The sequence below is a fragment of the Sciurus carolinensis genome, chromosome 1 (genome assembly GCF_902686445.1).
Source record: "Sciurus carolinensis chromosome 1, mSciCar1.2, whole genome shotgun sequence".
Taxonomy (NCBI): domain Eukaryota; kingdom Metazoa; phylum Chordata; class Mammalia; order Rodentia; family Sciuridae; genus Sciurus; species Sciurus carolinensis.
In genome coordinates this window covers 38,594,811-38,619,419 of record NC_062213.1, presented here as the reverse complement: position 1 = coordinate 38,619,419, position 24,609 = coordinate 38,594,811, and the positions used below count along the sequence as shown (strand labels likewise).

Below are 24,609 nucleotides of genomic sequence, written 5' to 3'. Positions count from 1 at the left end.
ACTGTGTCATTAGAGGACTGGAATTTTCAGTCTTACTCCCTGACTTCTGGGGAGAGAAGAGGAACTGGGGATTGAGTCCAATCATCAATGGTCAAATATGAAATTGATCAAATCTAAAAAATGGAATGTATAAAAATCCTAAATGATAGCATTGGAAGAGCTTCTGAGTTGGTAAGTACATGGAGATTCCGAGAGGGTGGCACACCCAGAGAGTGCAAGGACACGCTATGGTCCTTCCCACATGATTTGCATCTCTTACATTTGAATATCCTGAATTATAGACTTTGAGCCTGTAAGGATTCTACTCTTTTGATAAATCAATGTGTGGTTTGGGAAATGTATTCAAAGTTCATATAATCTACATGTTTGCACCAACTTTAAATTTCGAGTACATTCATCAGGGGATGAGCAGATACTGTCTGATCTCCCCTGAACATACGCCTACTCTGCCTGCATGAACCCACTGACTTTCAAACTACCAGAGAGATGTAAAAACGTATCCATGCCCAATATGGCTGTCATCCCAGATGTTCATTATACTTCTGGCTGGCCTCTTTTAGTCTATTCTTTGCCCAATCAATGGCATGACCTCAGTTTAGCTGTGAAGTTGGCCTTCCCAGATTGTCATTGTTCTTGGATTATTCTACTGCATAAAACTCCTGGGCATGGGTTTTTCTAAGTTCCAACATAAATACAGTCAGTCCTTCTAGCAGCAAGACTGAGTCCTTGTGACCTACGCCACACTGTAGGACTTTTCACACAGTGTGGCCTGATGGGGCAGGGGGGTGGAAGCGGCTTTAGACCAAAAGGCCACAGACTCACAACCATTCCTGTTGAAGTTGTCATTTTTCTTGAATAATTGCTTTTCAATTTATGTGCCTTTTAAAAATTTTTTTCTAGAATTCTGAAATGGTTGTTTTGACAACTTTTTCCAGTTTTACTCTTTCTTTTTGTTAAGATTATTTGCTGAAGTCCTCGCTTAGTCATCCCGGAAGTCCCACTCTATTTAGCAATTTGATAATTTAATAAATCTTATGAAACCTTTCACATTTGATATGTCAATCTAAGTATATGCCTTAAAACACCTCTCTCCCTGAAAACCCTGAAGACATGATGCTAAAGAAGCCAAAGAGAATGAATGTGTAAGAAAGTGTTGGGGATGGGAGAGGAAGCCATTAGTAGATCAGAGATTTTGATGACGTCTGTAGGGTAGTAATATGGTGGGATGGTGTGACATATAAACCAGAGCAGAGGACAGACAACATGATGATGGTGGTCCTGAAGGATGAGCCACATGTACAAGTCACACCTCATCCTCTGGCCAGGAATTGTGCAGACACCTTGTTAGATCCAGTTCTTATTCTATAGGAGAAACCCCCTTGTCCCTAGTCCTCTGGGACCTTTGGCTTTGACTTCTGGGATGTTTTTCATCTATTATCCTCTAGCAAACAGCTGAAGTTTGCACAGGACAGTGGGCCTCTGGGAACTGTACAGATTTCACAGCCTGCTTTTGGATGATGCAAATTGGGGGCCTCCTAGTTGTCTTAGAGGTTGAAAATTTATAGCCTTTTTGTGAGAGGTGTTTTAGTCAATTTTTCATTGCTGTGACCAAAATATCTGACAAGAACAACTTAGAGAAGGAAAAGTTTATTTTGGCTCATGTCATCAGAGGTTCAGTCCATGGTGAGCTGACTCCATTTTTCTGGGCCCAAAGTGAGGCAGTCTATCATGGTAGAAGGGTGTGGTAGAAAAGTACTGCTCTTTAATCATTCATCTGTTGAAGGGCATCTAGGTTGGTTCCACAATCTAGCTATTGTGAATTGAGCTGCTATAAACATTGATGTGGCTGCATTACTGTACTATGCTGATTTTAAGTCCTTTGGGTATAAACCGAGGAGTGGGATAGCTGGGTCAAAAGGTGGGTCCATTCCAAGTTTTCTGAGGAATCTCCACACTGCTTTCCAGAGTGGTTGCACCAATTTGCAACTCCACCAGCAATGTAAAAGTGTGCAGGAGGTGGGTGCGAGAAGAATGGAGGAACTTTAGATTACATAGAGGAAAATGAGAGGGAGGAGGGGCGGGGGTATGAAAAATGGTGGAATGAGACAGACATAATTACCCTATGTAAATATATGATTACACGAATGGTATGAATCTACATTGTGCACAACCATAGAATTGAAAAGTTGTACCCCATTTGAGTACAATGAATCAAAATGAAGTCTGTAAAAAAAAAAAAAAAAAAAAAAGAGTACTGCTCCATTCATCACAGCCAGGAAGCAGAGATGGGGCTGCAGGGAACGTGAACCCTTCCAGGGCATGGCCCCAGAGACCCACCTTGTAGCCTTGTAATGGTTAACTTGACCTGTCAATTGGATTAAGGGATGCCGATGATTAAGAGGCTTCTGGGTGTGTCAATGAGGGTGTGTCTCGGAATGATTGGAATGTGGGATAGAGCCCCTCCCTAAGCATGGGCAGCACCACCCAGTAGGATGGTGGCTTGGTTGTAATAAAAGTTGGAAGAAAAAGGAAGCAGGAGCCCATGCAGGCTCAATTCTTCTTGAACAGGTACTTGGTTGCTGTTGCAACCTGAGGACATGAGGATGTCAGACTTGCTCCTCAGACTGCCAGACTGCCCATGATTCTCCAGGTAGTTTCCAGGAGCCTTCAGTCTCAGACTCGGTTAGCACCATTGATCCTTCTTGTCTTGAGGCGTCAGCTTCTTGGACTGCGCAGCTCTCCAGCCTGCGGATGGCCATTGTAGACTATCCAGCTTCTGGTTGTGTAAGCCAATCTACTAAATCCCCTTTTTATAATCATACTTCCTGTTGATTCTGTTCCTCTAGAGAACCCTAATATACATTTCCTCCAGCCATACCCCACCTGCCTTCAGTTACCACCCAGTCAGTCCACTCAAAATAGGATGGACTGGTCAGATTATAGCTCGCAATCTAATCACTTCACCTATTAATATTCCTGCATTAACAGGAGCTTTGGGGGACACCTCCTAGCCAGATCATAGGATAGATATGTGGTTTCAGTGAGAATATGATTTCATCAAAAAATTTTAAACCTTCAGTCTAGTTCCAGTCAGTTCCATGTCAAAAATATCTTTCTGTCATAGATTTAAGCCTGCCAACTCTCCTCTTTTTTATTTACTCACTTCTGTGCTTAATTAACACAACTATTATTTTAATAGTGGCTATTTTAAAGACAATAGGCTAGAATAGCATTATCTTTACTTTGATCTTTGTTATATAGCTGCCACCATCCAGATTAAGTGTCTTAATGACTAAAGGTTCTGCTTTATGGGGTGTAGTTGTAGTTGACTTTATCAACTTTCAGGGCCCAAATTATTAGATTTTACATTTATTGCATTGCAAGACACAGAGAATGTGCCTCCCTTAGCTAAGCTATTATTTTCTTATATTTCTTCTTGTAAACTGGTTCATTCTTGTCTGATGTATTTCTCACAGTGCCTTGCTAAAAACTGCAAGGAGCAACATACACACAGATGTTCATCAACCTTCTTTCTTCTCTTTCTTCCTTTTTCCTTCTTCTTTCTTCTGCCCTCTTACTCCTCCTTGGCCTTCTTCCTCCTTCTCCTTCTTTTCACGACTCCTCCTTTATAAAGTTATGGCACAGTAGGCACATGGTCTGCCTTCTAAGTTACTAAAAGTAACAGTTTTACCAAATATTTTGCCATGATATTACAAAGATCTCCACCTTTTTTGCCTGCAATTATCTGCTTTGTTTATATCCACAGACTGCTTGATTAATGCCATATATTCTAGCTTTTTGTTATGGTAGCACAATAAAAAGGCATAAGAATAAAGTGACTCAAAGAAGATTAGAATTTGTGTCTTATCACATGACAGTCCAGAGAGAGGCAGCTCTTCTTCTTGAGGCCACCCAGAGACTAAGGTTCCATAATTCCTTAGATGCTCCATCTTCATGGTGGAAGCTTGCTAGCCAGCACCACAACTGTGATTCCACAGGAAGAGAGAAGAGAGAAAGTGGCTGGCAAACATTTTCATTTTTAAGACTTGAATGGATATTGGACACTGTTCACATCCTCTTGGCTTAATGGTCAAGTGACCATACCTACCTGTGAGGTAGACTGGGAAATGATAGTTTACTTAGTTTGCTCCAGTTAGGAGTTCATGAGTTAGCTAAAAGTGGGATTCCATTATGTGTCATCTTGAAGAAAAGAAAGACAATGAAAAACACCATGTCCCTGAAACACCCCTTTCTGTTCCCACGAACTTAGCCAAGTTAAGGGAATAATAAGAGCAGGCCTCAGCTGGAATTTCCAGATAAATACTATCTTTAGAGACACTAGCTCTTTTTTTCTTATATATATTTCAACTAGGGCAACTGCTGTTATTTGTAGGAATGGCTTTCTTGCATGCATGACAGGACAGCTCTTCCTTGGAATGCTGGTCATATAAGGAACAAAGCAAACTAATGATTTCACTGCTTCTGTAGCCTAATTTATAAAGTCCCTCTCCCTGTGGTAACTGATATGGAACTGGACACTCTGGAGATAATAAGTGTTACTTGTCTAGTTGGTCACCACTGACAAAGATACCAGAGGAATGAAGGCACTATTTTCTGGCAAAGCACCAGAGGGATGGAGGTAATGTCTGTCCATCCACCCTGTTGCCACTGGACCTTCCCTGTAAACATTTTTCAATAACCTTGCATCTTGCACACCATCTCCTGGTAGTTTCTTCAGTCTCTCAAGCATCTGTCCCATGCCTAATACAACTAAGCTGTGGTCTTGACACAGTACTTTATCCTAATGGGGTAAAGGGGGAGATTACTACTTAATATCATCATGTCCTGTTGACTTTTTTCATCAGGTGTGTATATTAGCTTTATAGTAATAACAATAAGGAAGAAGTTGCTAAAATAGTAACTATTTTCAGGACAGGAATTTTAGTCACATATCATAAGTATCTGACTCTGGAAAAGAAAAGAGCATAGATTTTCTATTTTTCTTTTCATCTTTTGATCCAAGGTCCTAAATCAAAATATACAAGTAATTTCTCATTGAGGAATAGACCAAACACTATAATAGCTACACATTTAATATCTCTTTTATTATAAACTCACAGAAATGTATAGTATAGTAAAAAAGGACCCTGCATTCTCTATACACAAGTAACCTGAAATTCAAAGAAGTTAAATAAATGGCTTCAAATCAGAAAAGTGGCAACAGATCCAGAACTAGAATCAAATTCTACTGAATCGCTGGATGTGTGCCAACTGAAACACTTTTTGAGGCAGAAATTTCACTGTAATTTTGAGTTAAAATTAGAAAATGCAATTAAAATAATAAAGTGCAATTATAGATTACTATAATTTTCAATTAGATGACAAATGATAAAGATGTACATTTAAGAAATAGAACATAAAATACATTATATCTTTAATACTATATTTGCTTATATTCAAACTGACCCTACTAGTTACATTACTTTTGTATTACTTCACTGCTGTATTTATTTCAAAATATATTTTATTCAATCCAAATAACAATGTAAACCAACAAAGTATGAGCTTGATTTCCCCTTGTTTCAAAGGGTATAACTTAACACAGTATGCCTAGTAATTTGTGTTTTTAAAACCTAGGACTCTTCTAAAACTGAGCTGTCTTTAAGAGAACTCATAAAATGAAGAAGCATCAAATATAAAAGTAGAGCGCAATATGAATTTATTTAGTTATTTGTACATACCCAATTCTGATTTAAGGACACTTTAAGATTACCTAAAATACAGTATATATATATGCTACATTAAATGTGAATATGGAATTTAAATTTTACTAATTCAACAAACATTAACTGTGCATCTCCATTAGGCATTATGCTCTTTCAGTGATCATGTTAAAAAGCAGAAATTATTCAAGTAGATGTAATATGGTTCACTCCACTCTTCCCAGATGAACAAACATCAGATTTAAATGTTTATATAAGAAGATAGGAGGGTCTTATATATACAACACGCTAAGTAAAGGACTTCCAGTTGGTCAATAACAGGTTTACCAATCATCTCAATGAAGGATTCAGACAGTGGAATATCATGTTTGCATTTTAGAAAGATCACACTTAGGAAAGGGTAAAGGTGGCCAGGCAGGAGAACATACTAATTAGTGACCAGCTTTAAGGTGACGGGGATCTGAATAAGGTAATCATCCAATAATAAAGAGGGGAGGGGGAGAAGAATTGATAAAATATTGAGAACAGCCAATGGAGCCACAGTCAGATTATCCTTCCTGCACGCTAATATAAGGAAATTCTCTTTAATGGCAAAAACTCTCTTGCCTACATGGGTTGTTTTTTTTTTTTTTTTTTTTTTTTTTCTTTTTTTTGCAGTGCTGGGGATCAAACCCAGGGCCTTGTGCTTGCAAGGCAAGCACTCTACCAACTGAGCTATCTTCCCAGCCCTGCCTACATGGTTTCTGAAGAGAATTCAAATGTAATTCTTATCTTTGTTCCTCTGCTCTACGCCTTTCTTCTTGGCTTCTTTCAAAATTTCCTTTTTTTAAAAAAAAATTTGCCCTTTTTATGTTTTATTTAGAGACAGGGTATCACTAAATTGCCCAGGCTGGACTTGAAGTTGGGATCCTATTGCGTTAGTCTCCTGAGTTGCTGGAATTACAGATATGCGCCACCAGGCTTGGGCTATAACATTCTTTGAAAGAGGGCTTTTATTAGGTGTAATGTGTACTGCACACTCTGGGACAACCAGTAAGGAAAATTTTAAAAGAAGTCTAATTGATATGCTAAGAGAAGAGAGAAAATGGAGCACATAAAATGCTCAATTAGTAAGGTGCAGTGGTACACACCTGTAATCCCAGTGTCTGGGGAGGCTGAGACAGGAGGATGGCAAGTTCAAAGCCAGCCTCAGCAATTTAGAGAGGCCCTGTCTCTAAATAAAATATTTCTTAAAAAGGGTTGAGGATGTGGCTCAGAGGTTAAGTGTCCCTGGGTTCAATCCCCAGTACAAACAACAACAACAAAACTTGATTAACACTAGAGAAGGTAGGATAAGAATGGAAAAAGGAGAGAGAAATAAAGAGACAGAGAGAGAGAAATAGAGAGAGAGAGAGAGAGAGAGATACTGAGAAAAGAAGAAAGAGCAATGAATGGAAAACAGTCACAAAATGGCCTTTATAGGGTTTAGGGGTACTGTGGGAGGACAGGAAACTACAGGGTTCCCAAAACCCTGCTTTAGAGGAAAGATAATCTTTAGAGTATGTCTCCTGATATTTCCCCCCCACTTAAAATATTCAACACCTTCCAGAATTTGGAATGGCATTTTCAACTTTTAAAATATCTTCCAAGATTGTGTAGAACTAGAAGGCAACTGTTCACAATCTGGTAATCTAGTCACAGTCCTTGAAGATACTGAGTCATGAGGCCCATAGTCCACCCTCCCAAAGTCATTTCTTTATCCACTATCCTTTCCCTCCAGGAACAAGTAAAGGAAGGGGTATGTCCGGATTCTCTGTGCAATGCAGCTCCAGTTACTAAGAGAGATTTTACCTTTTGAAGTACTTTTCTTGCTGCCCTATCAGTGTATCTCAGAGTGGTTTCTGGAATACCTGCATCAGAATCACCTGGGATGTCTGGTAAAAACTGAGATTTCTGGGTCCTGCCCAAGCACTACTGAAGCAGACTCTCAGAAGTGGCCTCAGGAACCTGCATTGCTAGCCAGTCACATGTCAATATTATGCACACTAGAGTGTGAGAACCACTGCTTTAATTATAGTTTCTTTATAGTGGAGATGGGTAGGGAAGACTCTTTCATTTATATTTTGGGTCAATTCATTGCTAGGAATATTCACATTCTCCAATCACCTGCTGAATGTATCTGCTAACTAAATATACTAAAGGAATCAAGGAATATTTGTTAAAAGATTAAGTGAGGAGCAAAATATTACATACTCTTAAGGATTGTGATAAGAAAAACATTTTGATTCTTCTAGATAGTAGTAATTTTATTCTAAGGTTTTTGAAACTTTCATATTCTTGTATTTCATGTATACAGAGTAGCTGTAATTTTAAAACTATAAAGCAAAACAAGCCTAAACTTATGTAGATGTTAACCTTGCTCTATTGCAGAACATCTAAAAAATAAATCACTTGAGCTTCTCATGTCAGTTAACTTTGAAATAAAGAATTCCTGCAAAAGAAAAATAAATTCATAAAAACATAAGCATTTGTAGAAAATATAAATCTAAAATGACATTATGTAAAATATAAATCCAGAACAGCAATGACAAAAAATTATACAGAGTTGTCATAGGATCAAGAAAATGGTATCCTAAAATATTGGGGGCACTGGAAGATTGACCTAAGGGATGGAAAAACTAAATAGAGGGGCAGTGACCAGGGTAAATGAGAAGAGGAAAAAAAAAATTAATGGGCTAAGAACATTAGGCCTACTCATCAACCCCTCCCAAGAACCATGAAAAGTAAGAATTTTAAGAAACCAAAAAGCTAATCTGCAAGACAAAAGCATAAGAGGAAGGGGACTTTTAACTGGCTTCTTCAACTATCTGGACAATGAGTTACACATAGACCACATTATGCCACTGGACTACTTTGTAAAGGCCTTGTTAAACTCTAACATTAGTACCATTCAAAACTGCATAAGGCTGGGTATGGTGCTGCACACTGTAATCTCAATTATCAGGGATGTTGAGGCAGGAGGATTGAAAATGCAAGGCCAGCTTGAGCAGCTTAGGGAGACCCTGTCTCAAAATAGCAACAACAACAAAACAGACTGGGATATAGCTTAATGGTGGAGTGCCCCTGGGTTCAAAACAAAACATGGCAAAACGGAAACAAAAACAGAGCATAACAAAAAAATCTGTATAAGAACATCAATATCTACATGGGAGAAAGGCTCTGGCTTGACTTTCAGTTCCTTCTTATATTCCCATTTTGGGAAAACTGTGCTATAGCCCATTCTTCCATACATGTTCTCTGTGAAAGAAAGGATTGATAAGTACTAAATAGAAATAATCAATGATCTACCTCAAAGGCATTTCTCGGGGGAGACTATGCCATTCAAAAGGAAGACAAGATGTTTCTACCCATTGATTTGTTAGTGGGGCATGGGTGTGTGTGTGTGTGTGTGTGTGTGTGTGTATGTGTTATATGTGCATGTGGATTATGTTTGTGCAGGTGCGCATATGTATGAGTGTGTGCTAAAAGGACATGGTGGGACTGACCAACTCTCAGAATATGACTCACCTTGCACCTGTCAGCAGCAGAATACAAACACTGACATCAATGCGATCACTCTGGAAAAGAGGTGAAGTTGTAGGTGTATATCTTAGTCTTTCCTCCTCAGCAAGGAGAGAAAACACAAAGACACACTGGCATTCTCCTAACTTGGGATTCAGGGAATGGGGGTCAGTCCCTCTATATTCTGGATGGTCAAGGGAGGACTGGAGAGGGACTAACACTGGAAACTCACTCAGGATACTGATGGAAGACCAATTCTTCTTCAAAGACATGACTGAACCAGAATTCTTATATAAATTTGTGAGTGATGATGCACCTGCACAAAATGAGAGAAATAAAAAAAAATGAAGTAGTGATTGAAATCCTCTGAAGTTAAGCTGTGATAGGAAAGTAACAAAACAATCTCGTAAACAAAGAGCAAAACTTACCTGTAAGCATCTTTCTTTCCAGTTCCTCTTGGATTTTAAGAAGAACTCTTTCCTGTTCTAAGGCTTCTAAATACTTTGAATAGCACCAGGTTGGCTGGAAAAATGATTTTCAAAGTTAATTCTAGAAATTTTTGCCTCAGGAAATAAACTGAAGGTAAAATGACTTATATCAGTTCCTTCATTTAAACTTTGTATTGAAGTATAACACATATGAAGAAAAGTATGCATATCAGAAGTTTAAGTGATACACATTTTCACAAACTGAATCTGCTCATTTAACATATTAACTGGGCATCACAAATTATTATCACTCTTACTCCTTTTCTTAGAATATTTATGATGAGGTAAAGGCATTTTTAAAAATTTTACCTAAATTCGTATATTTTCTGGATGGGTAGGGTAGGGGAGGATGTGAGGATGATGATAATATTGCTCAGTGAATCAATGTTTTATAGAGTTTTATAGATTTCTTGACAGTTAATCAGTCATCTTTACATATTAGGGGCTTATAAAAGATCCAAGATTATTGGGGTGGGAGGAGCAGAGGACAATTTTTGCATTTGGATTAATTATAATTTCAATGTGCAAAATTTATCTGAAAAAATGCATATACCAGGCACCCACATTTGCAAAATAGCAGTGTTATTATTACTTTACAAATTGCTAGAGTAATTCAACATGGATACTTTAAACAGCTAAAATCACTATGATCTATATTTATATTTATAAAATGCCTTGGGTTTCCAATGGTTTTTTCTTCTTTCTTTCTTTTATTCAATACTGAGAACTGAACTCAAGAGCATTCTACCTCTGACCTATATCTCCAGACCTTTTCATTTTGAGACAAGGTCTTGCTAAAAGCTAACTTGTAATGCTCCTGCTTCACCCTCCCAAGTCACTGAGATTACATGAGTATACCACAACTCCCAGCTTCAAAACTTTTTCATTCCTACAAATATCTTGAGCTATCTGATAGGATATCATCATCTCCATTTTTCTCTTTTTACAAACAGGAAATCAGACTTAAAGGAGATTATGTGCTGAGTTTCAGTCACTGAAGTAATGCTGAATCATAAGGACAGAGTTAAAATTAGAAGCCTGGTCATCTTCATCAGCATTTATCTCTTTTTATACTGTTTTTTTTTTGAAGTTTAATACCAATTGTTTACTAATGTATTTCTGAATGTATTTTAAGTATTGTACATTTTTGGATATTTCTCTTTCAGCACATGGTTCCATAAAATTGAGTATTTCTATTCTCACAAGAATAGCTTTTCAGGCTATTAGTTCAACCAGATAACTGAAGTTATGTGACATTCCTAAGTGCTAAAATGATTGTTTCTTCAGTTCATATTACCCTAAGATACACTTTCATTATAAAATAATAAAAAATGGACATAAACTAAAACATGAAATTTAGGGGGAAGTGATATTAATGTGCTAGCTATAAACATAAACAAAAAAATTGTGAATCTATTAGTTCCTGCTCATGCACTAGCCAATTTTATGATGACTTCAAAAAATTAGAAAATTGAGACAAAGCATTTAACATTCTTCTGTCATCTTTTAACACTAGAATATAACAACTTATATATGTATATCTATATCTATATCTATATTCTGTCTTGTTCTCTTTTTTCCCAGTAAAATGGTCATTTCAACTTCTGAAATTTAAATCTTCTTCATGTGTATCAAGAAGTTATTTTCCTTGATTACATATCCAGAATCAGCTTAAAAATGTTCTCTGAAGACTCAAGGACTTTCCCTTCCAATCATTCCTAGTATTATAATTTTAGCCCCACTTTCAAACAAACGCACCCCCAGCACTGTCCAGTGACTGAGTTATTGGGAGCTACCCCAGGGCTCTGGAGAGGAAGTGAGACCCATGCCCTCTTGCCACTTACCTGCCGGCCATATGCTTGTAGGCCTTGGAGGGGTTCAATGACTAAAGCGCTTTTGGCAGCAGACCCTGTACTTCCATGTTGTTTGATTCCAAACTGTAATTATATTAAATTAAATTACTCCAGAAAAGGGATAATACTAGCTAATATGAATTTGAAGTGAAGTTGTAATATTTCATGGTGAGTGCTACAAATGAGGTTTCATCAAGTCACTCTGATCTTTAATTTTCTTTTATCTAATAAAAATATTTAAAAACAAATGAGATAATGAAGTTGAATGTAAAAATCCATTCCCAAATTCTAGCATCTAAGAACACTAACATTTTCAAGAACATCCATCCAGACTTCTCACTAAAGAAAATGCATAGAAATATAATTATAATCTATAATTTTAGTGATTGTATTTTGTTGCTTGAATTTTATACAAATGGATATGCGTTTTTTTCTTTATTGATTCTTTTGTTAGATATATATATATAATATATATAAAAATATATATTTTGACATAATTTTAAAAGCATGGAATATATCCTGTTCTAATTCAGTCCCCAGGACTTCCCCTTCCCTTCTCCCTCACCCTGCTCCCTTTCCTCTACTCTACTAATCTTTCTGCCATTTACACAGTTTTTTAAAAAAATGAATTTCTTGTGAATGTATACAATGGTGAGGTTCACTGTAGGATATTCATATACGTATATAGGAAAGTTATGTCAGATTCATTCCACTGTCTTTCCTTTTCCCATTCCTTCTCCCTTTCCTTCATTCCCCTTCGTCTACTCCACTGAACTTCTGTTCTTTTTTTAATCCTCCACTTATTGTAGATTAGCTTCCACATATCAGAGAAAACATTTAACCTTTTGTTTGGGGGACTGGCTTATTTCACTCAGCATTATAGTCTCCAGAGTCACCCATTTACCAGCAAATGTCATAAAGTTATTCTTCCTTAAGGTTGAGTAATATTCAATTGTGTATACATATCACAGTTCCTTTATCCATTCATCTGTTGAAGGGCATCTAGGTTGGTTCCATAGTTTAGCTATTGTGAACTGAGCTACAATAAATATTGATGTGGCTATATCACTGCAGCATGCTGACTTAACACCTTTGGGTATGTATTGAGGGGTGGGTAACTGGGTCAAATGGTGGTTCTATTCCTAGTTTTTCAGGAATCTCTATACTGCTTTCCAGAGTGGCTGTGCCAATTTGCAGTCCCACCAGCAATGTGTGAGTGTACCTTTTCCCCAACATCCTCACCAAAATTAATTGTTACTTGTATTCTTGATAATTTCCATTTTGACTGGAGTAAGATGAAATCTCAGTGCAGTTTTAATTTGCATTTCTCTAATTGCTAGAGACGTTGAACATTTTTGCATATATTTGTTGACAGTTGGATTTCTTCATCTGAGAACTGTCTGTTTAGTTCATTTGCCCATTTATTGATTGAGTTGTTTTTTTGGTGTTAAGTTTTTTGAGTTTGTTGTATATCCTAGATATTAATGCCCTATCTTAGGAACAGGTGACAAAGATTTTCTCCCATTCTACAGGCTCTCTCTTCATGCTTCTTGAAGAAGCTTTATAATTTGATGCCATTCCTTTTTTTTTTTTTTTTGAGAAGACAGAACAAGTCTTGTAATTGCAAACAGCATCCAGAGCAACGTTTGCTAAACACCAAGTTTGCCAAATACAATAGGTGTTTATGGAAAAGAACTAAAGCATTGATCCTGAATTTTAATTTGCATCTACAAATTTTACATGATGTTCCACTACATTTCATTTTCTTAAAGTTATACATGACAGTAGAATGTATTTTGACATATTATGAAGTATAACTTCCCATTCTTGTGGTTGTACATGATGTGGAGTTTCACTGGTTGTGTATTCATATATGAACATAGGAAAGTTATGTCTGATTCATTCTACTGTCTTACCTATTCCCATCCTCCCTCCCTTCCCTTCATTCCCCTTTGTCTAATCCAAAGAACTTCTTCCCTCTCCCCACCCTTTATTGTGTGTTAGCATCTGTGTATCAGAGAGAACATTCCACCCCCTTTTTTTTAAAGAATTGGTTTATTTCACTGAGCATAATATTCTCTAGTTTTATCCATTACTGGCAAATGCCATAATTTCATTCATCTTTATGGCTGAGTAATATTCCACTGTGTATATATACCACATTTTCTTTATTCACTTTATCTGTTGAAGGGCACCATCCCATTTATTGATTTTTGATTTTACTTCTTGTGCTTTAGGAGTCTTGTTAAGGAAGTCAGTTCCTAAGCCAACATGTTGAGTGTAGGGCCTACATTTCCCTCTAGCAGGTACAGGGTTTCTGGTCTAATTCCTTGGTCTTTGATCCACTTTGATGTGAGTTTTGTGCAGGGTGAGAGACAGGTTAAATTTCATTGTACAACATATGGATTTCCAGTTTTCCCATATATGTGCTCTTTTAAAATCTGCTTTTTCATGTAAAATATTTTGTGAAAATGTTCCAGTGTAAAGAAATAGAGAACTGGAATGTAAACTGGGCCTTTGTATTTGTACCATTATATGCTTACTTGTAGAACAACAACATCTGTCACATAGGATACCCTCAAATATTTGCTGGATGATGAAATGAATAAATTACATCACCATTTTCAATGAGTCTTATGCACTCAATATTTGTTGAATGATAAAATGAATAAGTTGTACCATCATTTTCAACAGGTGATTAAAAGGATGTACCAGAGATAAATTAGAAATTTAGGTCATTTTCAACTTTGTGTCATTATAAATGATGCTGTGAACATATACCTTTATGCATTTTTATGATTATCTCCTTTAGAATAAAATTCTAGAAGTGTGTGTGCTGACTTTTAAAAAATGAACATTTTAAACAATATTTGTTGTCAAACTGTCCTTCGGAAAAAAGCGCCATTTTATATTTTCTTTAATAATGGATGAGTTTGTATGCTTCTTTCTCATAAACTCAACCAACACTGGGTATTGCCAATATTATTTTCTTTGCCAGTCTTCATGTCTTTGTTAACAGGGTAGCTGAATAGCTTTGAATGTTTTTATTCATTTGTATTTTTTTGTGTGAAATGCAAGCATGTTAATGCTCTTCATCCAAATTTCTATTGAGTATTTACCTTTTTTCTTAATTTGGTTTTACAACTTATATCATACCTTTTATCTCCCAATTTGTCTTCTAACCTAATTTTTGCTATTTAAAAGTTCAAAATTTTTATTTAGTTAAGTCACATGCTCCTTTGTTAATGAATTTGACACTGTTCATTTTATGTACTTGACATTAAACTAGATGAACATTATTTTCATGAGATTCCTTTTCTCCTGTTATAACTTTCTTTAGATTACCCAGCTCCATTTAACTACTTGATAAGAATAATATTGAAAGATATGTTTGATATTATTATTTTTGTAATAAAGAAGGAAAATTACTGCTACATTTGCTTTTGGTTTTGAGACAGTCTCCCTGTGCTGCTCAGGCTGGTCTTGGCTTCCTGACCTCTGGTCATCCTCCTGCCTTAGCCTCCGAAGCAGCTGGGACTAAGGTGCACACCACCATGCCTGACTTGCTGCTGTAGTACTAATGTGACTAATATTTACTTTATGACATGCACTGTGCTTCAAATGTTTTTCATTCATATTCTGTGATGTAAAGTATATTATTATCTCTATTTTACTGAAAAAATGAGGTTTGAGGAAGTGAAGTAGTTTCCCTAAGATAACAGAATTAATAAATGGTAAGGCCAGGATTCAAAGCCAGGCAGCATGACTATAGAGACTCTCCTCTACTGTGTTGTATTGTATCAAATGGTAAAAAAAACACCTTGCAATTATATAGTGCAATAGCTTACATAGGGCCTTTTAAATACATCATGTTAACTAAGCCCCTTCAAATCATTTGAAATTAATATTATCATTAGCTGATGGGTGATATTGAGGTTGAGAGCTAAAAGTCATGCTCACAGTTACTTCAGAAAGTCCCATGCTTTGCAAAGTAACTGATTTTTTTCAGAAGCATACATTTTTATGTTACAAAAAACCCCACAGACTTCCTCTATTTGTTTTTCCAAGCATTACTCAGTCATTCACTGACAATAAAAATTTTAAATAAACATTTGCTATTATATTGATTTTCCTTACATTTTTCATGTTAAATAAATACAGGTACGAATTTTACTGTTACTAATAAGTGATGCCAATATGTTTATTATATGTAGTAAGAGTATTTAAAAGCAGTTGGACACTGTGGTTCACACCTGTATTCCTAGCTACTCAGGAGGCTAAGGCAGGAGGTGTGCTGAGCCCCGGTGTTGGAGACAAGCTTGGGCAACAGAGCAAGACCTCCAACTCTAAAAAAAAGAATATTAAAAAATAGAATTCCTTTTTCTGTTTAGGTTTATTCACCCTACAAGAGGGTTGCTTTTCAGTTGTCCATATTGGTACCTAACCACCAGCTAACAGATATGGACAGATGAGAAGATCAATTTCTAAGTGTACTATATATATAATATAAAAATTCACCTGATATTTTCTAGAGAAATGGAGCCAGGTTGGCCAATTTGTGACTCATATTTACATATTTTGCAGTCAATGTATCACTCTGTAATTTTAATATTGAAAGTGCCACCCCCAATATATGTTGTTCATTTATTCATTCCCTGATTTATTCAGTAAACAATGGTTAACAAATGAGCCTATGCGGGACACTGGTGTATGTGCTTATGAAACATGGATGAATAGTCAGATGGGCTCTTTCTCTCTCTTTTCTTTTTTGTACTGGGGGATTGAACCCAGGGGTGTTTACCACTGAGTTATATCCCCAGTCCTTTTTATTTTTATTTTTTAATTTTGAGACAGGGTCTTGCTAAGTTGCTGAGGGTGGCCTTGAACTTGTGATCCTATCTTTGAGGATCTCCATCCATCAAAGATGGCAGACACAGAAACTTACAGGACAATAAAAAGCAGAATTTATGAGAAGGAGGAGCATTATTGCAGCAGATGAAAGCTGTCTGTATTGCCTAGGAGAGTTAAGGAAGCCTTGACATAGAAGAGACAATATTTGAAATGGATTTTGAGGAATTCAAAAACAAGTCTAAAATCTCTGAACAAAGACTTAAAAGCTGCTAAAATCTGTATTCCATAACTTACCTATATATTTCCTCAGTGCAAATTCTACAAATTCACACATATCACATACCTTTTCAAAATACAATTAAATCCCAAAGGAGTCTTGTCTTACCTTTCCCAACTTTTCATCATCTGTGATTGAGAATTTCATTTTCTTATTATATTCTTGTCTTCTGTCTAACACACTCATGATTTTTTCATCAGTTAAATTCTTCCTAAACTCACAGAATTGTCGCCAAAATTTAAACAGAACCCCAAAAATCGTCATCTGTGTAAAAAAACGAAGTGTCTCAGATTACAATTTTATATAAATGCACCAATTTAAACTCTAATTCACCATAATAATGGATTAACTATTCTATCTTTAATACACACCATGTTTCCTTCACCTTATTGTCTCCAGACTTCTTAGTATAGAACAGCTCAGCACATGCTTATCATCAATGTTTTTTATTACCAATGAGAAGTCTTTCTTTAAAAAAAATATACCAAATACACTTAAAAGTCACTTTATTCTTTATGTTTCCCTAACCAATTGATTGTATTAATAAAGAATCCATTAGGTCTTTTTAAATAAGAAATTTATGTTTTCTTTTAAAACATATACTAGTTGATCTGCTACACACTGCTGTTTTACACAAGTATTCCAAGTATTCAGTTCATCAAGGGAAACTCCCCCCACTCCCTTTTCTTTCTTTTAGAGAAAGGAAATACCATTTTGCCTCTGGAAAAGCTCTTAAACAAAGCTGCAGATCTAAGAATAAATCTTGAGTAACTTTTAAATGATATAATCTCTCTTTTATGTGAGAGCAAGAAAAGTAACATTTAAAAAGCAGAATGGTATCCTAGACAAATGCTTTCTATAAGGACACTTTACATTAAGTGATTAATTGTGATATTTACAGAGATAAGAATAGTTGCTCTAATTCCCATGCCAAGCTTTTCCATTAGTTCCAGAGGCATACATTACTTCCAAGAAGGTAGGACTTGCCACATCAGATCAAGCCCAACATCGTATGGCTAGGAATGGCCTTTACCTAATGCCCTAAGAAAAATGAACCATCCCATTAGGCTCTACGCCAACGTTTTAAGGGAAAAGGAGAATTTTTTTTTTTTTTACAAAGTAAATGCTGCATGGTCATCAGAGTCCTGAATTGGCATATTTCATTTGTTCCACTTTTCCATATACAAATGTGATTCATAATTATAAAATTATCTACAATTTTTAAAGGATGGTTTTATCACTGAGTTTTATAGGCTCTGGGAGTATGACTGTAAAATCTAGAGATACTTTATTTAATGAAATGCAGACTTTGAAGAAAATTTCATTTATATTTACCTGCCACTCATTTAATTAGGTAATCCCCTTTTCAATGTTCTGGTATCATAGTAGCTCTATGAACTTAAATACTCCTATTCACCAACTTTTGTACTTCTCCCAATTAGCACATAGTGTTTTAATAGAAGGCATAAAAGCAGTATATTCCCAAAAGATGCAATTGAGATTTTAGAGTAATGTCTACAGTTAATAGATTAAATGTTAAAAGAAACCAAACTGTGGGGTAAGAAAATAATTTAATAACTATAGAACTGCTTTGCTCACTGCTAGCAGATGAGCAATGTTTTAATATGAGTCAAAGGACCAGTGAAAACTTGGCTGGTGATGAAATTTTCCAGCCACTGGGCATGGGCATGGGCATGAGAGGTAGGCATAGGCTACACTGATAACAATGCTAAACAGCAGAGTCTATTTACTACTCAGTCCTTTTGCTCAACTTTGCTTTCATTTCCAGTTTGATCTTATTCTTTACTGTCATGCCAGATCTTATCACATCACATCATTTATTCCATGAAGTCAAAAAATGTGCCAAGCATCTGGGCCACAAAGGTAAGTAAGAATATTGCCTGTCCTCAAAAAGCTTACAGCCTAATGGGAAAGTCAGATATGAGGACAGTCACTTATAACTTAGTGTGGTTAAGTGCTCTGACAGGGACAAATACAGGGAGAGAAAAGGATACTGCACCAAGCTCAGGAGGAAAGACAGTAAAAGCCATTTCAGTAAGACCAGGGGAGAGATGGCAGGAAGTGGTAAGAGATGGAGCCAGATAGATATGGAAGATATGGACTTCATTCTGAGGGCAGTGGAGAGCAACTGAAACATTTTAAGCAGAGAAGGGACATGATCAGACATTTTTTTAGAAAGAGCGCTCTGTTTTTTAGAAAGTCCTTTTTTAGAAAGGACTGGAGAGAGCCCAGAGGCAGGGGGTTTGAGTAATCGATGTGAGACTTGTTGCAGTTTAAGAAAAGCAGATAGAATGACAGCCAACAAGGAGACAAATGGACTCACTTTTGGAGGAATTGATTAGCTAAGGGAGTAAAAAAATGAAGGAGAGGGAAGACTTGAAGATGGCAACCAGATATCTAGCTTGTATACCTGGGTAGGGCTAGCTGGTATGCCATTCTGAGCTTCCTTGGGAAAAACAGAAAGAAAAACAGCTTCAGAGAGATGAGGCCCCCAAATAAAGATCCTGTATTTTCATATGCTTCAAAGTCCATATTTAAGCTATTGCTAGGACTCCATTTTAGGACATCAGACAGAAGTCACAGGCTAGAGGTCACCAATAAAGCTCACTGGCTGCAATTCCTGAAGAGTGTGCCAGAACCGGCCAGTGTCAGCAGCTCCAGGCCTCTGGTGTCAGGTTCAAGGTCTTTGAAATAGACTGGCAAGTCCTGTCTGGGTTTGTCAGCACCCCTAGGACAGGCCAAGTTATCTCTAAGATCTTTTCATTAACAGATGCTATGATTCTGGCACCCTGTTTTCTCTAGCACATCCTCAATCATTCCTCTATATTTTTGCCTGTTTTAATGCATATTTTGGATTGTGAGTCCACTTTCAATTCCTTAGAGGACTTAGAACACAGCTGGCTTACAAATGAATGTTAAGGAATAATGGCCTTTTTCCATGCTCAAGGGCAAGCATACTCTAAATCTCTGTTTCATATCACTTAATTCATGACATGGCCTTCCCTATTACCTCTATTATAATTTATTTTTCTTAATCATTTTTTAAGAACAACATCACTAAAAGGCTTTTCAAAATGCAAATAAATTATGCTCACCAAGTCAATGTTTTCTATTATTTATCTTAAAAAGAAGTAACTTGAGCAGGTTAACAGACATGATTTTCCTTTCATGAGTTTGTGTACTTTATGTTGGTTGAATACTTAAATCTCCTCTCACTTATTTTATGAGCTATGTGAATATTCCAATCTTTAAAAATATACAAATCTTGGGACACACATATTTTACACATTTTTGAGGTAGCAGATACTTTAAAAAGAAATATGAATGGTGGGAAAGGAAGGAGGAATTAGCTAGAGTTTTTTTTTTTTTTTTTTTTTTTTTAGTAAATTAGAAATAAAAAGGGTAACCATGGAAAGTCAAAGGGTATTATTTAGTTTTATTTGCTATATATTATCAACAAAATAGCACATGACTTACTAGTTTCTTATAAATATAAGAAACTAGTGCAAACTTATAGGTGGCATGTGCAAACTTATTTAAACTATATTTCAAAATCCCAGTACTCAGAGGATTGAAATCCTGCCAAATATGAATAATGTAAAGGCTTTAAGAGAATATCTTGATTGTCAATGTATTTTAAAATATGCCCTGATCTCTTACCTGTGCCTCCCTAAATACATATGGTCCCAACTCCTTCCTGTGTTCAATGATCTTTTGGGCTTGCTCTACTGGAATGTCAATTTGCAAAGCTGGTGGAATATAAGAATTAATGAAGCAGTTGATGATAGTTGTGATCTTATTCTGGATGACAGACTCATCACAATGGGAATGGCACAAGTCCTAAACAAGGAGGAGGAAAGGCAGAATATGTGATTAATGCATTACTAGAACACTTCACAGACCTGTGTCTGTAGGTATTTGATTTTAACTTTAGGTTAAGAGGGCACCAGAACATGTCAAGGCTATCTTAAAAAAATAAAGAACAATAAAGCATAGCTTTTCTTTCTCTTGGATTTGAGGAACCTAAGATTGATATGTGCACCTTATGTAGGTACAGATTTCATTTAATATAGATCACTTGTTTCTCCAGGCAAAGAAACAGCTTTAATGCCTACTGTGACCCATTTTACAACTATCTGTTCAGTGCCTGCTACACGCAAGACACTGAGCCGAGACTCCAGTTACAGCCTCTGCCTTAAGGGTTCAATCTCTACTGGAGGAGAAATGTGAAAACATGCTACTTAAATTCAGGATAGTTAATTAGTATGTGATGGAAATATTAGTGATGGAATATTAGTGATGGAAATATTCACAGGCTCCTAGCAGAATACCCAGAATGGGCACTCAGGCTATAGGTGGATGCAATAGCTTTCCTAGCCAGGATGCTTCTACACTAAATTGACCTGGGCTCAGAAAAGGCTAGTGAAGAAAATGGACCTGCTGGTGGTGAAAAGGCATGTTATTTAGTATATACCTTCTTATCAGTTACCCCATCATATTATCCTCTTCATAAAGAACATAAAAGTAATACCATACCTTAAAATGACCCAGTTTTAAAGTCATAAATAGAGGGATATTCTTTCTTTTTCTTAAAAAAGAGATAGCTTAGTCTGAATTATAGCATTTTTCAGGCACAGACATTGTTATTTTTAATTTACTTTTTTACTACTGGGATTGAATTTAGAGGGGGCTCTACCACTGAGCTACATCCCCAGTCCTTGTAAGTTTTTATTTTGAGACAGGGTCTCACTAAATTGCCAAGGTTGGCCTTGATCCTCCTGCCTCAGCCTCTGAGTTGCAGGAATTACAGGTGTGTGCCACTAGGTCCAGCCAGAAATTGTTTTCTAAATTGGATGAAAGCAAACAAATTTGGAAACTTCTAATTCTAGGTCAGAAATTACCTAATATTTATTAAATGTCCAGTATACGTCAGTCATTATATTAGCTGTCTTATGCATAGTATTAAAGAAAGAAAAATTCTGGTATCAGTTATGTAAAATATTCCATATGGTTTGGCATAAGTTATGTGTGAAAAAGCTTAATATAAACATTACATTGTAACAACGGTTAGCATTTCTACTCAATTTAGCATCACCTCAGAAAAAAATATTTATACTGCATTTGTTATGTTACAAAATATACATTATTTGCCAATATTAGTGGGCTTAGTTAACTGTCACCTATTATTGAAGTCTTGTTAAGTATGTTTCCCTCTAGTAAGTTCTCCAGTGACTCCAAGAGAGAGGTCCATCTTACCTACTTCCAAAGTATCCTGGGCTTCCTCTGCTGTTGCCCTAATCACACGCTTATTATTGCCTTGTCTACCATTATCTAAACCTCCCTTGACATCATGAGTTTTGGGGAGAGAAGCTTGATCATGGTTGAACCCTAGGATATGTAACCTGGCCCCTCATAGGGACTCAATAAATATGTGTTGAGTGAATATGTCCTTCTAATATTTTCTCTATGGACACACACATTTTAGATCAAATCATACTGCTTTCTAGTAGCTAGTTTAGAAGAAATCAATGATATAAACATGTTTTTCCACCATTGGTGATTGTCCCACAGCATGATTTTTACTGGTACAGAGTATTCTGTTGGGAAGATGTTTCATAATTAAGGAACCAATGTCTTGATGTTGTACATCTGGTTCTTTCTGATTTTTAATAATACAGAATAACATTTGATTAAGTTTACTCCAGTCAGCTCTTTAAATATTACCATAATCATTACTGAGAGAGAGCATTACTTTGTGGTTAAGGACACAGGATTTCCCAATGGAATGACTTGTTTCAAATTCTTGCTCTGTGACTTAACTAGCTGGTGATGTTGGGACTTTCTTAATTTTTTTGTGCTTTAGCTTCCTCATCTGTAAAATGGTGAAAATAATATCCTTGAACTCATAGGATTCTTGTGAAGAATAAATTCATTATTACACAAAAAGCAGTAAGACAATGTCTGCCAGAGAGTAAACATTTAGCAGGAGTAAGCCATGTAAGAATGAGCTCAATGAAGGCTTTGCCAGGTGGAGTGCCTTCCAACTGGCAAATTGCCTCAAGACCCAGTGCAAAGACCACCACTCCTGCTGAGATCTCCCTGCCCCACCACCCCAGCATTACCTCTGTGCTACACCTATATCTACCCAGACCCCGGATCAGAATCGAACAACCTCTGGTTCTTTCATGAAAGTCTCCCTCACCTAGGAAGGTAATGCATGTTCTCCCCTTTCCATTCCTGTACCCTAGCACAGTGCCTGGCACATCTGACACATGATAGATGCTTCTCAAGAGGAACGGACTTATTCCCACAGCATGATTTCTAATTTTATAGTGTATTTTAAAATATAACTGCCAAGTACTCTTAAGTCCTTCATGCTGGACTGCAGAAAAGATACTAACATGGAGGCCAAGGGCAGTTGTAAAACTAAGTGTTGCTTCTATGAGTCCATGTTTTATTAATGCTTGTTTTATAAGGTTTACCTCATTCCTCTAGTCCCAGCAGTGTTGGGCTTGTTCATGTTCATATTAACTCTAAGATAATTCTGCCCACCCATACTCAAAAATTGCCTGTTATGAAAAACAAACTCTACCTCCTTTCTAATTCTAAAAAAAAAAAAACTTATTTTGATACGATTGTTGAGAAACGTGAAAAAAAACTTCTCAAAATTTTTAATATAAATATAAATATAAAGTTTAAAATAAAACTTTTTAAATATATATATAAAATCCCCTTTATGTCCAGTTTTGAAATTATTTACCAATTTAATTGGTAAATATATATATATATGATAGAAAATATATATATATATGATAGAAAAATATAGTTAAATATGATAGATATATATGATAGAAAAATATAGTTAAAATTCTCTTCAGGAAGGTAATTATTATATGATCATATGCATGTTAATGCCTTAAAAACCTAATACTATCATTTTAGGACTCACTCTTCACTTAATAGTAAGTATATCTAGACAATGAATAATAATAATCTCAATATTTAAATATTGGGATGAAGAAGATGGCAAAGTTGAGATCTTATACGAATCTTGTTCAGAGAGTTACAGTTAAGAATCTGATATGTTAATGCATTTTTCCTCAAAAAGAAGTGGCTTTCCTCAGTTCCCAATACAATACCTTATATTTTTGTACTTCTTGCCAAAAGAGTACCCCGTTTTCCAATAAATCTCCTTTTAGAGCCACAAAACGTTGAAACTGTCTTGCAGTAACTGGATTCAACAATGCTTTACGAAAAGCAATAATTTCACTCCATGAAGATATCCATTTACTTTCCACAGGCTGTCCAAAACAGAATACAGAAAATGAACTGTGTTCTAAAAAGTAATAAAGTCACCAATTAGACTAAAATTACCAACTCCTATCTCCTTTAATTTTGACTATTGAAATTCATGTCACGGATACAATAGAATTTGACAACTCCCCTCCCCTGCTCTCTTGTCTCCTTTATATTTTTATGGCATCGTTTTTTTTTTTTTTTTTAAGGTAGAGAGAAAAAGAAATGATTGGTTGACTTAGGACACATGGCTACACTGAGAATGTGAAAACATTGCAATTTGGCAACCCCGTGAGAAGCTGCCTGCTGGTGGGTGGTAAGAGTTCTGCACTCAAACACAACAAGATAAACTTAATGTTATGATTAGATATTACTCCTTTATTTATTTTACTATTACATAATTCTCCTGCCTTTTAAAAAGTAAAAGCAGTTGAACATTTAAGAGTTTCTCATTTAAGAAAATAAATTGATTAATTCTATAATTTAAATAGAAAATTTACTGTAGAGCTTCACTATAATTTTATCCTGAAAGCTCTTGGTTTGAAGCAGATTTTCATATT

The 24,609-nt window shown here is 36.0% G+C and overlaps 1 protein-coding gene across 4 annotated transcripts in view; it reads right to left on the bottom strand.

Annotated features, from left to right (window-relative positions):
• Positions 1 to 5,219: 5,219 nt before the first annotated feature.
• The window catches only part of Rgs22 (regulator of G protein signaling 22), a 122,334-nt gene continuing 102,944 nt past the window's right edge, over positions 5,220 to 24,609 (bottom strand). For 2 of the 4 annotated variants that reach the window (XM_047523997.1, XM_047524002.1), the window contains 8 exons: positions 23,893 to 24,054; positions 20,414 to 20,593; positions 16,841 to 16,996; positions 11,596 to 11,688; positions 9,692 to 9,785; positions 9,496 to 9,579; positions 9,270 to 9,319; positions 5,220 to 8,193 (listed from right to left, as the gene is read on the bottom strand). In XM_047523997.1, the coding sequence (XP_047379953.1) occupies positions 9,315 to 9,319; positions 9,496 to 9,579; positions 9,692 to 9,785; positions 11,596 to 11,688; positions 16,841 to 16,996; positions 20,414 to 20,593; positions 23,893 to 24,054 (774 nt within the window). In that variant the 3' untranslated portion in view covers positions 5,220 to 8,193; positions 9,270 to 9,314. The remainder of the gene's footprint in view (positions 8,194 to 9,269; positions 9,320 to 9,495; positions 9,580 to 9,691; positions 9,786 to 11,595; positions 11,689 to 16,840; positions 16,997 to 20,413; positions 20,594 to 23,892; positions 24,055 to 24,609) is intronic. The other 2 variants (XM_047524009.1, XM_047524006.1) reach the window with 1 other exon arrangement.